This window comes from Astatotilapia calliptera, chromosome 10, assembly GCF_900246225.1.
Source record: "Astatotilapia calliptera chromosome 10, fAstCal1.2, whole genome shotgun sequence".
Classification (NCBI taxonomy): domain Eukaryota; kingdom Metazoa; phylum Chordata; class Actinopteri; order Cichliformes; family Cichlidae; genus Astatotilapia; species Astatotilapia calliptera.
The window spans coordinates 32,010,178-32,027,432 of record NC_039311.1 but is presented as its reverse complement, the minus strand read 5'-3'; the positions used below and the strand labels follow the sequence as shown (position 1 = coordinate 32,027,432).

The following is a 17,255-nucleotide window of genomic DNA, read 5'->3' as shown; positions in this document are numbered from 1 at the left end:
CAGCAAGGTGGAGGTGGAGTACTGGTTTGGGCTGGTATCATCAAAGATGAGCTTGTGGGGCCTTTTCGGGTTGAGGATGGAGTCAAGCTCAACTCCCAGTCCTACTGCCAGTTTCTGGAAGACACCTTCTTCAAGCAGTGGTACAGGAAGAAGTCTGCATCCTTCAAGAAAAACATGATTTCCATGCAGGACAATGCTCCATCACACGCGTCCAAGTACTCCACAGCGTGGCTGGCAAGAAAGGGTATAAAAGAAGAAAAACTAATGACATGGCCTCCTTGTTCACCTGATCTGAACCCCATTGAGAACCTGTGGTCCATCATCAAATGTGAGATTTACAAGGAGGGAAAACAGTACACCTCTCTGAACAGTGTCTGGGAGGCTGTGGTTGCTGCTGCACGCAATGTTGATGGTGAACAGATCAAAACACTGACAGAATCCATGGATGGCAGGCTTTTGAGTGTCCTTGCAAAGAAAGGTGGCTATATTGGTCGCTGATTTGTTTTTGTTTTGTTTTTGAATGTCAGAAATGTATATTTGTGAATGTGGAGATGTTATATTGGTTTCACTGGTAAAAATAAATAATTGAAATGGGTATATATTTGTTTTTTGTTAAGTTGCCTAATAATTATGCACAGTAATAGTCACCTGCACACAAAGATATCCCCCTAAAATAGCTAAAGCTAAAAACAAACTAAAAACTACTTCCACAAACATTCAGCTTTGATATTAATGAGTTTTTTGGGTTCATTGAGAACGTGGTTGTTGTTCAATAATAAAATTATTCCTCAAAAATACAACTTGCCTAATAATTCTGCACTCCCTGTACAAGCAGAAGTTAGCTTTCTCTCTCCCGTGGAGATGAGGAGCTTGGCTATTTGGGAAGTCGTTAGAGAAGGGCTACCAGTCCTCTACATCAACAGGAGTCCGTTCAAGTGGTTTGAGCATCTGCTTGGAAATCTCCATTGGGAAGAGGCCCCTGTGCAAACCAAAATTATATCTCTCAACTTCTTAGGGAATTAAAGGTCTTGGCATGTTTGCTTAGACTGCTGCCTCCACAATCCATAGAATCCAATCCAAGAAGCAAAAGATGGGTGGATGAAACATGACCAAATGTAATATGAACAACAGAAGGAGAAAGCTATTCCTTAAATTTATTTTGAGAAATGTCAGCAACTATTTTAAAGCATCAGGTATGACTGGCGATTTAAGATTCCCATGACCACTAAAATGAATGTTATGACTCTCTAACCATTCATTTAGACAGAGGCTTGAATTAAGTAAGGCAAAATAACTCATTAGGGGCGCTGTTAAGATGATTGTCAACCACAGGATTTCATTGGCAGCCTGGATCCAGAACAGAACTGGTCCTAGAACAGCACAATTACCCACACATATACTGGTACGTAGCCCTGAATTGCCTACCCCCAACAGGGAACTAATCCCCACCCAGGATTACTCCAAAAATAAGAAAGGCAAAATAATAAAAGAGTGCCCAACGGAAAAACTTAAAAAGCTCAGCTGGACACTCACCTAACTTAACTGGGAAGTTGTGGTTCTCAAAAGGTGACAAAGCAAGATAATCAAAACCAAATCCAACTTGAAACTCCCTTTTCAAAGATCCCGGGCGAGCCCCCACTTGTTACGTTCCCCTAAAAGGGTCCAGGCAATGAGGGGGAAGTAACAAGAAGTGTCCAGGTCAGAAAAAGGAGTCAAGGAGGCAAAAGGGTTAAATTAAATAGTTTTATTAGAATTAGCTCAACTAAAGGAGACGGACAAGCCGCTATCACCATTTAAGGAAAACAAACAAAACTCAAGCGTTGGTCAATAAAGTAAAAAGTAAGTCAAAAAGAGAGAGCAGCTCACTAACTGCAAATACACCAAACGCACAACTCACTAGCTGCAAACACACTAATGGCACTCTGGCCCAGAGCTCACCTTTTCCTGGGCTTAAATCTCCTTGATTACTGACAAGAGTCAGCTGCACAAAAGGGAAAGGTGGCACCTCAGGCAGAAGAGGTGGTGGGACACGCCCACACAGGCACTTTCAGGAGGAGGCCCTGCTAGGGCCGTAACATTATGGTATTATTAACGGACATCCAGTGAGGAAGGTCCAGCCCTCTCATAGGTCCATGTACACAGCAAGACATGCTAAAGGTAATGCCAAGAAGAATCGTCACAACTGTAAAAGTCTGATTGAGGCAAAAGTGCGACTATAACTGCCTTCTTATACAACATGTATAAGATGTTATCTGTATGCAACATACAGATAACATCTCATGAAATCTGGCTTAGGGATCATGAGGAAGACAATCACTGTAATGGTTCAAAATACACACACAGTGACACACTTACATACATATGAGGACACGCACAAGCGCACAGACTGTAGCAGATCCAAAATAGAAAGAGCCTCAGGCCTTAATGCAGCGGTAACATACAACAAACCCGGCAGCATGTCACACAGAATCGGCCGCATTTCATGATACATGTGTGCATTAATAATGCAGCTGAGAGTGTATCATAAAGCTGCGTGTGTGTTCTCGTGTTTGCGAGGTCCTCTGTAACAGCACTCATACAGATTTCACAGAACGTCTTTGTTTGGTTTCTTTTCAATTTTTAATTCTTAAAAACGTTGCACTCTCCACTGACACCAGAAAAATAGTAAAGTTGCTCCAGTAAAACAGACACAAACTGCTCCCGTGTGGGATACCCAATTAATAAGTGAAATTAAAATTACAGTGATCATTGAGACCTTTTGGCTGATCATAAAATAAAGTAAAACAAAAATAAAATAAATGTGTAATACAGAAGTTAAGAAAAATGAATTACAGGAACCGTTTCGAACATTTTGGTTTACAATAAAATTGCATCATTGCATCACAAAATGGCAAAACCCCAATATTTCACAAAAGCATGTAAGGCGCTAGAAGATAAGTAATTACCTGGGAGAGATGTCACAGCCCTGCTGCATAAACGCTCCGAGTGAGAACCACAGAGAATTAAAGATGCCAAAGTCATTGGTGTATTCTGGGGTCTCCTTTTCCTTCTGCTGGTTCTGGTTCTGCCCCTGAGCCTGGGAGAACCCTAACAGAGGAAACAATCAAAAATATAAAAGATGAAGGTTCGGTTTCTGTTGTTACAAGAATAAACGTAAAAAAAAAAGACATATATGCTGAGATACCTGGAGAGTGGGTATGTTCTGCGGATGAAGAGGCCTGAGCTCTTCGAGAAGAAGAGGGAGCAGTTTCATCTTCATCATCAGACTCCTCACCGTTCCATTCGTAAGGACTGAACCGACTCACCTGTTTAAGATAAAAAACAAAACAAAAAAAAACAAGGATCCTCAGTTTAACAGTAAACTTAAAGAATTAGATGTCACTTACTCTTCTAGTCCTAACAGCCTTTGGAGTCATTTCTACAGTATGTGAAGCAATCAAAAATCATTTTAATGTCACTGACTAGGCTTGCACCAGCTCCGTCCACCCATCCATCCATCCGTCTTTCACAAAGTATCATGTTAGCTAACATTAGTTAAAAGAAAGCTTTCTTTATCCAGTCTGCCCAGTCTTACCAGGAAGAGCACCACGCTGACCCCGATGTAGGCAAAGACGATGCACATCCAGATCTCGTACGCCAGCGGGTCGAGGAAAGAGAAGACGCCTGGTTTGGACTTGGTAGGTTTCTTGATCATGATGGAGATTCCCAGAGACATGAAGGGTTTTGTGAAGTCGATCACCTGCTCTCGCACCAGAGTGATGGTCAGCGGGGCCACTGCCATGTCCGCCTTCTGCAGGAGGAGAGACACAAAACCCTTTTCTAAAAGAAAAGCATCTGTATGTATGGAAGCACATTATCATATGTCCACAACAGATATCCAAATTTGCAGTTTTTCTCGATTGCTTAAACACATTTCTTGAAACTATGCCTCGTATTCCCAAAACAGTAAAAACAAATCCATAACGTCTCACCCAATTTCCCAAACGTATTTTCAGGTCAAAATGAAGCTCTACACTTAAAACCAAAAACCATAATGTTTAATGTGATATTATGGTTTTTGGCGCAAGAGCCACAATGTCAGATTAAACTTAAGTCCGAGGCGCTCATAACATAATTTGGTTTTCTGTGTGAATTAATTTGCCAATTGTGGATTGTGGGTTCAAGGTGTTATGGTGAGAAAGTATATTCTATTTTCGCTTAAGGTTTCTGTGACATAATTACTCACACAGGCCACCTTATTAATACAACTGTGAAATCCAAAATCTGCCATAGGTTTAACTTATACCTGTATATATTGTCAGAAAGGTGATTACTGGACTCGCATTAATGCACACTTGAAGAAAAATGAGGTTGTAACCTGTGTGTTGTGGGGTTGCAAATTCAAAACAAACATCTTAGGATCTTTTTAATCCCATAAGATCTGGAAACACAGGTTTTATTTAACAAAAAAATTACTGATTAACCATTAACAGTGCCTGCTGTTATTTTAAAATAATTTTATGTGATTTCAGATAAAATGCAGCATTCAAGTCCATCCCAGCCATGCCTTTATAGTCAAGGTTTCTGCTTGAGTTTCTCTCTGAAAGTCTGCTGAGAGTGTTTGCAAAGTGATCGGGGGAGCAGGGCACAAAGCTAAAGGATGTAGCTGCCATGATGACATTAAGAACTTCAAAATTCTTTAACTACAAAGTGTATATGTATTGCATTAGGTCAGTAAAAGATTTTTATGCTGCATCCATTAAAACAGTCAACTATTACCTGTGAGTACAGATTCCACTGAAGGGATGCCATAATTTTCATCATGCATTTACTGGCCTACTGTGAGAAATTGATCATATATATATATATATATATATATATATATATATATATATATATATATATATATATATATATATATATATATATATATACCCACACCCAGCACGCCCCTGCGGGCGGTTTATCCTTCAAGCTCGGGTCCTCTGGGAGCTTGAGGGTCCTGCGCAGTATCTTAGCTGTTCCCAGGACTGCGCTCTTCTGGACAGAGATCTCCGATGTTATTCCCGGGATCTGCTGGAGCCACTCGCCTAGCTTGGGAGTCACCGCACCTAGTGCTCCGATTACCACGGGGACCACCGTTACCTTCACCCTCCACATCCTCTCGAGCTCTTCTCTGAGCCCTTGGTATTTCTCCAGCTTCTCGTGTTCCTTCTTCCTGATGTTGCTGTCATTCGGAACCGCTACATCGATCACTACGGCCGTCTTCTTCTGTTTGTCTACCACCACCACTATGTCCGGTTGGTTAGCCACCATCATTTTGTCCGTCTGTATCTGGAAGTCCCACAGGATCTTAGCTTGGTCATTCTCCACCACCCTTGGGGGCATCTCCCATTTTGACCTCGGGACTTCCAGGTTATACTCGGCACAGATGTTCCTGTACACTATGCCGGCCACTTGGTTATAGCGTTCCTTTTATGCCCTGCCTGCTAGCATCTTACACCCTGCTGTTATGTGCTGGATTGTCTCTGGGGCATCTTTACACAGCCTGCACCTGGGGTCTTGCCTGGTGTGATAGACCCCAGCCTCTATGGATCTTGTACTCAGAGCTTGTTCTTGTGCTGCCATGATTAGTGCCTCTGTGCTGTCTTTCAGTCCAGCTTTGTCCAGCCACTGGTAGGATTTCTGGATATATATATATATATATATATATATATATATATACAAGCTCTGAGCACAAGATCCATAGAGGCTGGGGTCTATCACACCAGACAAGACCCCAGGTGCAGGCTGTGTAAAGATGCCCCAGAGACAATCCAGCACATAACAGCAGGGTGCAAGATGCTAGCAGGCAAGGCATACATGGAACGCCATAACCAAGTGGCCGGCATAGTGTACAGGAACATCTGTGCCGAGTAGAACCTGGAAGTCCCGAGGTCAAAATGGGAGATGCCCCCAAGGGTGGTGGAGAATGACCGAGCTAAGATCCTGTTGGACTTCCAGATACAGACGGACAAAATGGTGGTGGCTAACCAACCGGACATAGTGGTGGTAGACAAACAGAAGAAGACGGCCGTAGTGATCGATGTAGCGGTTCCGAATGACAGCAATATCAGGAAGAAGGAACACGAGAAGCTGGAGAAATACCAAGGGCTCAGAGAAGAGCTCGAGAGGATGTGGAGGGTGAAGGTAACGGTGGTCCCCGTGGTAATCGGAGCACTAGGTGCGGTGACTCCCAAGCTAGGCGAGTGGCTCCAGCAGATCCCGGGAACAACATCGGAGATCTCTGTCCAGAAGAGCGCAGTCCTGGGAACAGCTAAGATACTGCGCAGGACCCTCAAGCTCCCAGGCCTCTGGTAGAGGACCCGAGCTTGAAGGATAAACCGCCCGCAGGGGCGTGCTGGGTGTTTTATATATATATACATTTTTTTTTTGAAAGGTTACTGGTGGATGCCAGCAACTATCTTGGAAGAGAACAATACAATCTGTTATAAGGCCTCCATTTGAAAATAGCGGATTTGATACTAGAATATAATAGCAACATGTAATCTGAAGATAACATGTAGTATTTAAGTGAGCAAGTAATATTGGGGTAAAAGTTACTGAATGGTGTTGGGATAAAGTGAGAAAATTGTGCAGGATTAAAATATTCTAAGAGCTCAAATTACTTCATCAAAACATGTTTAAGTCACATTTTATCAACACAAATTGCACAGGTTTATTGAACATGAATAAAGTGTGTTAATTTAACTCAATTGTTTAAGTTGCTGCCAAAGCAAAACATCTGCGTGCAATCAATGTCCACTACTGAATCAAATTAATCCAACATATTTTTTTCAGTGTGCTGAGTCTCCACCAATAACCAGCAAAAGACACTGTCTGAAGCTGCATAGTACTGGGGGGCATCTGGGCTTATGGCATTGGCAGCTTGCACATTTGGAAAGGCACCATCAGTGCTGAAAGGTATAGAACAACATATGCTCAACATGATGATGTAATAAAAGCTGAGAGTTTTTAGCCAAATACAGAAACTGTTAAGATATTCAAAAATGTGCTGTTGGTTTGTTAAAAATAAGATAAAAATAAGGAAAAGAAACATTTCAACTGTGGAAATGAGCACTGCTCACACTCACCCCATACACCAGCTCTCCCACCATGCCATTCCACATCTTTGTTTCAGCGTCTCTGGCACCGTACTTGCCGTCACCTACTAGCTCAAGGCGGTACGTGAACCCGACGTGTTTGGCGATCTCTGCGGCGAGCTCGGCACAGTAACCTTCATATTTATCGTTTCCCCAAAACTGCTCGTGGTTCTTCTTTAGCATCATGTAGGGAGCTTCCTGTGAGGAGGCAGAAGTGTGAATGTCACTGCCACTCTACTCGAGTATGTTTAACTTAGATTATTTTACATTGTGCTTCTCTAGTAAAAAGTGCCTCTTCTTTTCTGAGGAAAATGAAAAAACCCCACAGCTGATAAGATGATATAAAGTCTGTGCAAACATCTTTACAGAGTGATGTTAAAGTTGAGTGTATGCTGACTGCAGTCAAGCAGCCAGAGCCTGAAGTTCAACAGGTAACAGGAGCAGTCAGAGATTTGTGACTGTGTGTGAGAACGTTGCCTAATTTGCACAAAATACTTTACTTTTTTCCAAACATAACAAGTAATATATTACTGCACTGTGTGAAATATTTGAACTAATCATCTTGCCTTCCCAAACTTACCAGGATGGTAGTGACGATGTAGGTTTTGTTCTGCACATTGTAAAACTCCTCCTGCATCGGCCTGTAGATGGCAGTGTTCACATATCCTCTCTTCTCATTCCAGAAGCCGATCTGGACACAAAACAGCACCGTTGGACCACAGCTCTGTACTTATGTCATCATTACTGAGCCTCCTGCTTACCTTCCTGCTTATTTAACGTATTTGCTATGCTGATTTTGTGATTAATAAAATGTTTTTCATTTACATGTTTATTATGACACTTCAATACACTGTGGCCCATTTCACCTGAGAAAGTTTAGTAAAGTGTGACAGCAGATGGTAGCATTAGTGTGATATCACCTTCATGTGTAAAACAGCAGCACGGATCGTTTCTTCTTTATTAAATAATATTCTTTTAATTAATTATGAATGCTATTTATTTATTTTATTTAATTAAATAAGCTTTTAATTAATTTAAATAAAAAATCTCTTTCATTGTCACTGCTGTGTTAACTGTACTTTGCAGCAGTCACGATAAATATGAAACATGAGCTAAAAGAACAGAGGGTTGAAATCTAAAAGAAATCCCAGGGAGAATTTTGTGTGTATGAGTTGGGAAAACAGACATTTGCATTTTTGCGTTTCCTTCCTCAACAAAAAATATGAGTCACATCTCTGAACTCACTTTTACATTTCATGTCTGCATTTTGCTCAAGTTTTACGGGCCTTTTGAGTCATTTTGTTTAATTATAATTTTGTTATATTATGACTATATTTATTTCTTTGCATCGCTTGTGTTGGTTTGTATCAGGTTTGAGTACTGTTTTTTGTAATTTTGCATCCATTTGCTGTTGTTTTGTGCAATTTGGTGTCTTTTGGGTGTTGTACACTATAAAGTTCCAGGAGCCTCCGGCAATTATTGGAAACATTTATGCATTGGTTTCTTCCATAGCGCCCATCAAACTTTAAAATATCCCACTCTGATGTCTTGTAAACCACAAAGTAAGCAGGACTAAGCAGCTCATCACAATGATAAGTCGTTGTGTGATGCACTGTTTGACGGAATTTAATAGAAAACTGAGAGTCGGCAGATTTCCGCAGCAAACAAACGCAGCAGAGGCTGATTTCACTGATTATCGCAGCTTTAATCTGAGGAGAGGGAGCTAATTACTGGAAGGAGCTGATGCAGTGAAAACCTGCTGAGTGCAATTCCACACAAAACCCGCCTGAACTGAACAAAACAACAAGCGGCGGGAGCAGCACCTTCCTGGGTCCAATGTGGCTGAGCTCCATCACAGTCAAAGTGTAGTTGGTTCGATGTCCGCGCTCATCGAACTGGACGTGACCCGTCAGCCCCTCCAGACGAACCTGTCAACACAAAGAAAAGCAAAGCAAAAATGAAAAACTGCAGGATTTCATAACCAGAAGAGCTCGGCAGCACTGATGGAGAGAGCCCGTTATTTCTGCTTTTAACACTTACATTGATTTTAAATTCCTCTGTGTTTAAAGTGCTTCACGCTCCGTTTGTCTGACATGTTTTTCGATCTACAGACTAGGACATTTCTGGGACATTTCAGGACAAAACTTTCATTTTTCATTTCCTCTGAGCTGCTGGAGCAGCCTGAGGATCTGAGAACAGCTCGGAGTTAATATTTACTTTCTCAGAGGACCTAAAAATATTGGTGTTTTTAAAGAGGGAGTATTCTCCTCATTCCAACCTCTATATTTCTATACGTGATTTACAGTTCAAAATAATCCTTATTTATCTCCCTTTAAACTAACTTTTCTGATTGGCTGTTTTTCACAAACACAAGCTTTGAAGAGCAGGTGGGTGGGGCTTCTGTGGCAGCTGCTCCCTCTGGACCCACTCTCAGTTCTGCCTGTGTGCTGTTTATGCATACCTGCTGCAGGGCTCTCTGGATATCGATGCCCTGTCCCCACGGAGCGGGCGGGTTGGCCAGGCACTCCCCTGCGTTGCCCCGGCGAGAGATGTCGATCCGTTGCCTCCGCAGATTCTGGAATGCCGTTGCCATGACGCTGACACCATCATAGGTCAGAGCTCCTGTGTACTGAGTGGTCAGGCAGGAGGAAAGTGGTTAAAATCCTGATCCTGTTCACAGTTTTATTGGTGACACAATGAGACAAGATTTTGCTTTACATACACAGAAATGTGGTTTTTTTTGTACTTTCCTTAAATAGATTCAAAATAGAAGTAGAATAGAAGAAACAAGTGGGAATAAAAGCAATGGGGCAGATGGAAAAGTATCTGTGAATGATAGTTTGTATTTGTGTCACTGCTGCTTTAGCCTGAACAACGCCTGTTAATTCCTTTTGCTTCAGGAGAGTGACGATCTTGAAGTGCAGCTACAAATGACCATTTATCTGTCCTCTGGGAAGCAGGGAAAGCTGTGATGAGAGCTAAAATAATTTCTTTCTCATCACTTAAGAAGAAAGAAGAAAACAAAAATGTTCAGGAATTAGAAAAAAACATCAAATCCTTAGAAAAAGCCTATGTGTCCCACCAAGATCAAGAAATTTTGAACAAAATACGCAAAACAAAACCAGAATGAAATGAAATTATTAATAAAAAGACTCAATTGTTAGTACAAAGACTTTGGTTCCAAAATTTTGAACACGGTAACAAATCCGGACAATTTCTAGCTAACCAGTTAAAAATCAATAAAGAAAAAACAACTATATGAGCTGTTAAAGATTTATCTGGGAATACAATATATGACCTTAAAAAAATTAAACAAAAATTTTAGGGATTTCTATGAAACTTTAAATACACCACAAATAACCCCATTTACAAACGAAATTGATCAATTTCTCGACAACGTAACTCTTCCAAAATTATTAGATACCCAAGCAATGGCACTGGATTCGCCACTGACGCCAGGTGAACTCCAGGAAGCTCTGATAAGTATGCCCAATATAAGGCTCCAAGTCCAGACGGCTTTCCTGCAGAATTTTACAAAGAATTCTGGACGATTCTGGCACCAGTTTTTCACAGAATGTTGGAGGAAATCAAAGAAATTGGCAGACTACCACCAAATATGAACTCTGCAAATATTAGTCTCTTAGTAAAACCAGGCAAAGACCCTGTATTTCCTTCAAGCTATCGTCCAATATCCCTTATAAATGTAGACCTTAAAATAATCTGCAAAGCTCTCTCAAAGAAATTAGAGAAAATAACCCCCCTCTTAATTCATCCTGACCAAACTGGTTTCATAAAAGGTAGGCACTCATCAACAAACACATGTAGATTACTTAATTTAATAGACTACTCATGCAGTAAAAACATTGAAACCATAATATTGTCTCTTGATGCAGAAAAAGCATTTGACAGAGTTAACTGGAAATTTCTATTTGTAACTTTACACAAATTTGGTTTTGGAAACTCTTTCATAAGCTGGTTAAAAATATGATATAATTCCCCAACAGCTTGTGTCAGAACAAATGACCAAACATCCTCCAGCTTCTGTCTCCTGAGGGGCACCAGGCAGGGATGCCCACTCTCCCCTTCACTGTTTGCAATTTTTATTGAGCCACTAGCAGCAGCAATTAGAAAGGCTACAACAAGTACGGGCATAAAATGTAAGAATGTAGAACATAAAATCAGTCTCTATGCTGATGATGTGTTACTTTTTCTCCAAAACTCACAAACCAATCTCTCTGGGGTAACTGCATTGATAAACTCTTTCTCAAGAGTCTCAGATTACTCAATTAACTGGTCAAAATCTACAGTTCTTCTGAGTATTTGCTCCTTCTATAATTCTTCATCTACCCGACTGCAATCTGGAAATATTAAATATTTAGGTATCAATATGTCTCCTAAGCTTGCAGAATTAACTAAATTAAACCACATCCCACTTTTAAAGACAGTAGAAGGCGATCTAGCTAGATGGAAATCTCTACCCATGTCACTCATGGGAAGGGTCGCCGCTATAAAAATGATGGTCTTGCCAAAAATAAACGATTTTACAGCCCTATGCATTGCCAAGAAAACAGTCCTCATTAACTGGAAAAATAAAAATAATCTTAATTCTAGCAAATATAAAAACCCTCTGATAGATCACATTAGTCTTGAGACAGCCTCTGCCATCACATTTGATCAATCCCTCTGGGCTCCTTTGATCGGCTTCATCACCTAGTGGGGGGGGGGGGGGGGGGGTCATAGTTTGGTCCTGCCTTCTCTAGTGTGGTTGATATGGGGGTAGGGAAGGCCTTAGGGCGTCTGGGGATTCTCTAGGGACGTTTTCCCAGGAGGGCCTAACGCGGGGGTTGTGGCCATGACCTGGTTAGGGGCTCTGGTGGCGAAAGGGTCTGTGCTGGTGGACGTTGGTTACTGGCCTGGTAGCCTGGCTGCCCCAGGGTGGGTCCGGGATGGGCGTGGAGGCTTGAGGGTTTGGGGGTGCTCTGCCCCTGGGCTGGGGCTCTGGCTGGGCCTTGGGTCCTGGTTGTTGTGTCGCCAGGGTGGTGGACGGGTGGGTGCATGGGGGCTCAGCCCCAGTGCGGGGGACCTCTGGTGCATCTGCCCAACTGGAGGGCTCTCTAACTGGTGGGGAGGCTGTTACATCTTTGCAGGAGGTCTCCTCTCTACAGGAGCTCACTCTGCAGGTGGGGGAGAGATATTGGAGAGGTGGAGAATGACTCAACCTGAGTGTCTATTGTCTTGTGTAGTCTGGGAGAAGATTGGATGATGGGGTGGGTGCAGTTTTCTCTCTGGTGGGGTCGGGTGGGCTGCCCCGGACTTTGTGGGGCCGGGTGGTGCTGCTGCTGTGGGCCCCGGTCCGGATGGGCCTGGGCCCCCTTGCCCTGGTGGATTCCAGAGTGTGGGGGTGCCTACTGGGGTCAGTGGGAGAGCTGGCCCCAGAGAGGGGCCGCTTGCCCCTCCTTTTCTTCCCTCCCCATCCTCAGCTGCCTCACTCTGCCTCACTCTTCCTGCTCCACCACACCCACACACAGGCAGGGCTTGGGGTGCAGGTGTCTCACCAGGGTGCAGGGGAGGTACTCCCCTTCTGTCCCCTTCTGGCTGCCTGTGCCTCAATTTAATTCCGCAACCTAGACACCTAGACATTACTCATATTCTCATAACACATACATATAGGGCTTTGAGGGTGGGCACGTTATACAGTGTCCAGAGGATGGTCTTTGTATTCAAACCCACCTTTGGCGCTGGTGCCCTACCCTCAATTTTAAATGCATATAGACATTAAGGGTTTTCGGGAGGAGCCGTGCTGCTCTCTGGCTGGAAGCACCATGCCCTCCTGTGTTTTAAATGCACGTTAGAACAGCACGCAGCAACACTACATATGAGCGGGCGGAGGGAGGTATGGGGTCTTCACTCACCCCCGTTTTGTTAGCCGTCGGGGCTGGGGGGCTGGGTGGAGGTGCTCTGGGAGCAGGGGTATCTGGACCTGGGATTTAGAGTATGTTTGGGGAGTGTGAATGTGTGTACAGTGTCTATTTGTGTCTGTCTCCACATCGGGTGAGTGCAAAGTATTTGTTTGTGTATATGGGGGTGGGAATACACGTTTATGTCCGCGTGCACCTGTTGGTCTGTGTCTATATGTCAGCTTGGGTCTTAGACTCCACCTCGCTGGGAACATCTCAGGCTCTCCAAAGTACGGAGGTCTATCTCCCCTCACCACACTCCCCCTGCCAGTGGCTGATGCCCTCAGACGTTGGTGTGTTGGTGGTTCTTGTCGACTGGGGCTGGGCACTCATGTATGTACTGACTCACTCCTGGTGGCCGATTGGCGGGACCTGGCGCCTGTGGCCCGGCAAGGCCCCTTCCGGGGGGTGGGGTGCCCTCAGGCCTCTGGGCCTGCTGGCTGCCAGCACAGCCCGCGGGCGCGTCACTGCAACCCCCTCTGGCCTCTGCTCTGTGGCTGCTGGTTGACCTTTCGTTTGAGGCTCTCCTCAGCTCTTCCCAGGAGGGTGGCACAGTTGCCCCCCTGGTGGTCCTCCTTGGGTCCTCGTACTCTGGGGCCTCTGGATGTCTGGGGCCTGGATCTCCTCCATACCTGCTTCATGCCCTGGGGGACGGGGCTATGACTCCCCAGACCCCCTAGCAGATCGTTACATGGAGAAACCTTTGGAATACAAGCGTGCTGATCCACACAGGTGTACACAGACACAAACTACACCTTTCTTGGCTGCTACCTCAAAGCACATTGTGCGCTGTCGATCTTGTGTGCTGCACAATAACATGTAATATTCAGTATCTACTGTTAGCTAGTTTATTGTGATGGTGTTGTATTTATTATGTTGCTCTTTTTTGTTTGTTTTCTCTTCTGTTTTTTCTTATCTCCATACAGGTGATCCAGGTGTTTTTTCTTTCTTCCCCCTTCATCACCGTCTCCTCTCTCCTCCTCTATTTTTCTTTCTCTCCCTCTCTTTCTTTCATTCTTTCTCCCTGTCCAATCCCCCAGTCATGTCTGTCCCGTCTATAACAACCGAGAATCAAATAAAAGAAATACTTAAAATAAAGTATTTAATAAAAATAATGGACCAATATGGCCATGATGATCCAATCGGTAAAGTAAATCCACTTGGCATCTTTCTTGACCTTCAGACAACAATTCTGATGGCTAAAGATCCAAACAGGACAGGCAAAAAAACAAAACAAAAAAAACCCAAACCCAAATGACCATTTATATCACACCTGTAAAAAAATGTCAGAACAACAATGTCAGGATCATTTATACTGGGAGGATACAATTCAGATTTCCTCACAAAGAAAAAGTATGAAAACACTGTGTGTGTGTGTGTGTGTGTGTGTGTGTGTGTGTGTGTGTGTGTGTGTGTGTGTGTGTGTGTGTACCTTGAGCCTCCTGCGAGCCACTTTGAGATCTTTGTTGTCGAAGTCCAGCCAGTTCTGATTGATCTTCTGCACAGCGGGATCCGACCGATTCACCAGTTGGAAGCCGGTCACGTTCGGTCCGAGCTTCTGAAATTCTGTGACGTTCAGGTCCAAGAAGCCCTAACACACACACACACACACACACACACACACACACACACACACACACACACACACACACACACAGGAAAGCAACAGGTTTCACTGCCTGAACTTTCACTGCATCCCATAAAACCCTGTCTTCGGTATAGATAAACAATGACATGCACACTTTGGTGTTGAAAAATGACATCATTGTCTGGAAGTTATTTGCACTACTCTGTGTTTCGAGTTTAGTTTAGTGTTAAAAGAAAGCCTGCATATTTCCAAATGTATTTGGAAATTTCTAGCTCTTTAAACTTATGAACTGAAATGCTGCAGTTTATTTGGAAACAGCTCCACATGCAGACAACAGCGAGCACTTTCACGTCTCTGGAAAGTTTGTGCAAACTGTTAAAGTCATCTGCATACGTCCTTAACCTCAGCCCTGTGTGTGGGGAAGCTGAGCCTGAACTCACCAGATTGGCAAGGATGTAGTGGTAGTTCTTCAAGTTCCTCTTCTGAGCAGCAATCTGAGCAGGAGCGAGAGGCACAGTAAATGATATGCTAATTACATTTTCCTGATGTTTCTAATGATGATAAAAAGCACCAATCACACATTCATCACAATCATCGCCATGTGTGTGTGTGTCCTCTCAAACAGCTGCTAAATGGAAGACTCGGCTGCTCTTTGAGGAATTAATTGCCCATCTTTGCCATCAGGAGGAGCTGGAAAGAAAGCAAGAAGCTCTCCTCAGATTCACGACTCCACTGACAGACGACAGGAAGGAAGGAAGATGGAGAGAAAGGAGAAAGTTTATGAAGAGGAGGAGCAGGTGTTGTTTGACGCCTTCCTCTCAGGTCCGGCTTTTAATGAGCGGCAGTTGAAGAGCGTTCGCGAACAGCTGCTCTGCATCACTGGGCACTTCTGGAGGAGGAAGGGAGGAGAACGCTGCTGAAGCGTCCCTCCTCTTAAACCTCCTCCTCTCCTTTTGCTTCCAGCCAACACTTCATTCCTCTGGTTTCTTTTGGTGTTCATTCACAGCAAACACATTCAGCTGATAATAATTTTCATATTGTGATCAAACACTTAACAGTTGTTATAATAAATGTGTACAAAACAGTGAAAGATGCACGTTGCAGTTTTACTCAGTCAAAGAATTGAATATCGAACAGCAACAGCAACACTGTCACCAAAACCTGCAGTTCATCTGATGGCCACAGTCCCCATAGTCTCACCTGTTTAAACTCTTGTACTAGAGTCCCTGACCTGGACCCGTGGACCATATCTGGAGCTTTTGTAATGCAGTTATCTAACACACCAGGTTTATCCTTGCTTTGCTTGGAACTTTGCTCTGATTAGCAGAAACATGCATCTGTTAACTGAGCAGGAGCTAACTTAGCCTTCTGTGTGAGCTGCTTTAGTTTAAATGATACGAGTGTTCAGAAAAATCCATCACTAGATGAGGAAAAAGGAGAAGAAAATATGACATTTTCCTGAGTTAGTAGGAGTGAAAAGTGCTTTTCTGCCTGTTTAGATTTATGGCCTCAGCTCAGAGTTTTTCTCGGTTGTAAAGAAGGTTAGCGTTGACTGCTCAGCTTTGTACTGGGAACACAACACATTACCACACCTGACCTGGACGCACATTAGTGAACACCTTCATAACTTCTTAGTATGAAGTTGAGATGATTTTTAACTGGTTTTTACTCAGGTATAACGATATAACATACAGGCTGTCTGGACTTAAAAAATTATTTTTCAGGAGTAACTTGTTTGTTCTCTCATGTCCAAAATGGTTTTTGAATTATGTTATTGTAAAGTTCACATAATATGACCCTGTCTGTGTGCAGACAGCAGTACACTCTGCATGTTTTGTGCGACTGTGATACCAAAGATCTCCCTAAAGCTCGAGCACGAGTTACGGTCATTTACAGGGTGCTGGTGCAGTGGGCCCACAGCTGGACCACAAGCTTGTGAAAGCTGTCAGTGTTTTGTTGTTGTTGTTATTTTTATCACCTTGTCATTTATTGATTTATCAGTCCCAGTCGGACCGTTATGATCTCCTGACTTTTGCCACGTCGTGGAGCTGAAAGAAAATGGATTTTGTTTATCTGCATGTTGAGTTTTCAGTCGTTGTTATGTGACACATCAGTATCAGCTGCAGTCACTGGTTTCTCCCACTGAAAACTCTGCGTCCACATGATTAGAATCAACTTTCTGTAAAAATCAGTCTTCCATCTGAAGTCACCGACGTCATCCACTGGAAACTTTCACCCCATCCAGCTGGACTAAATGAACCAATTTGAGCCAAAGCAAGCGCCACCTGATCATTTCAGCCAAACTAAACGGTGATGCTGAAGCCAATGGCTTCATTTCACAGATCCAACAAGCCACCTGATACTTGAGTCTCGTTCAGCCAGCTGGAGCTCAGCAGAAAGAGGAATTTCCCAAATGACAGCTGGTTTCTGGCCAGAGTTCCCACTGAGCACCTTTGGCTTCTCGTCTCTCTCCTGCTGCCCTCTTTCATTCCTCTCTTACAAACTGATCTCAGCTGATACCAAACGTTCCTTCTTCCTGAATTTTGAAGTGTCTCTCTGAAATCAAAGTGTTCCACCAAAATCTGGACA

At 43.4% G+C, this 17,255-nt stretch overlaps 1 protein-coding gene across 9 annotated transcripts in view; it reads right to left on the bottom strand.

Moving 5' to 3' along the window:
* The window catches only part of LOC113030115 (glutamate receptor 1-like), a 106,134-nt gene that overhangs the window by 25,105 nt on the left and 63,774 nt on the right, over nt 1–17,255 (bottom strand). For all 9 annotated transcript variants that reach the window (XR_003273552.1, XM_026181258.1, XM_026181257.1 and 6 more), the window contains exons 5-13: nt 15,107–15,160; nt 14,511–14,669; nt 9,583–9,750; nt 8,945–9,049; nt 7,702–7,812; nt 7,113–7,319; nt 3,575–3,790; nt 3,185–3,305; nt 2,946–3,087 (exon numbers count right to left, since the gene is read on the bottom strand). Coding sequence is in view for 8 of the 9 variants with exons in the window: in XM_026181258.1 (XP_026037043.1) it covers nt 2,946–3,087; nt 3,185–3,305; nt 3,575–3,790; nt 7,113–7,319; nt 7,702–7,812; nt 8,945–9,049; nt 9,583–9,750; nt 14,511–14,669; nt 15,107–15,160 (1,283 nt within the window). In the remaining variant the exon portion in view is untranslated. The remainder of the gene's footprint in view (nt 1–2,945; nt 3,088–3,184; nt 3,306–3,574; nt 3,791–7,112; nt 7,320–7,701; nt 7,813–8,944; nt 9,050–9,582; nt 9,751–14,510; nt 14,670–15,106; nt 15,161–17,255) is intronic.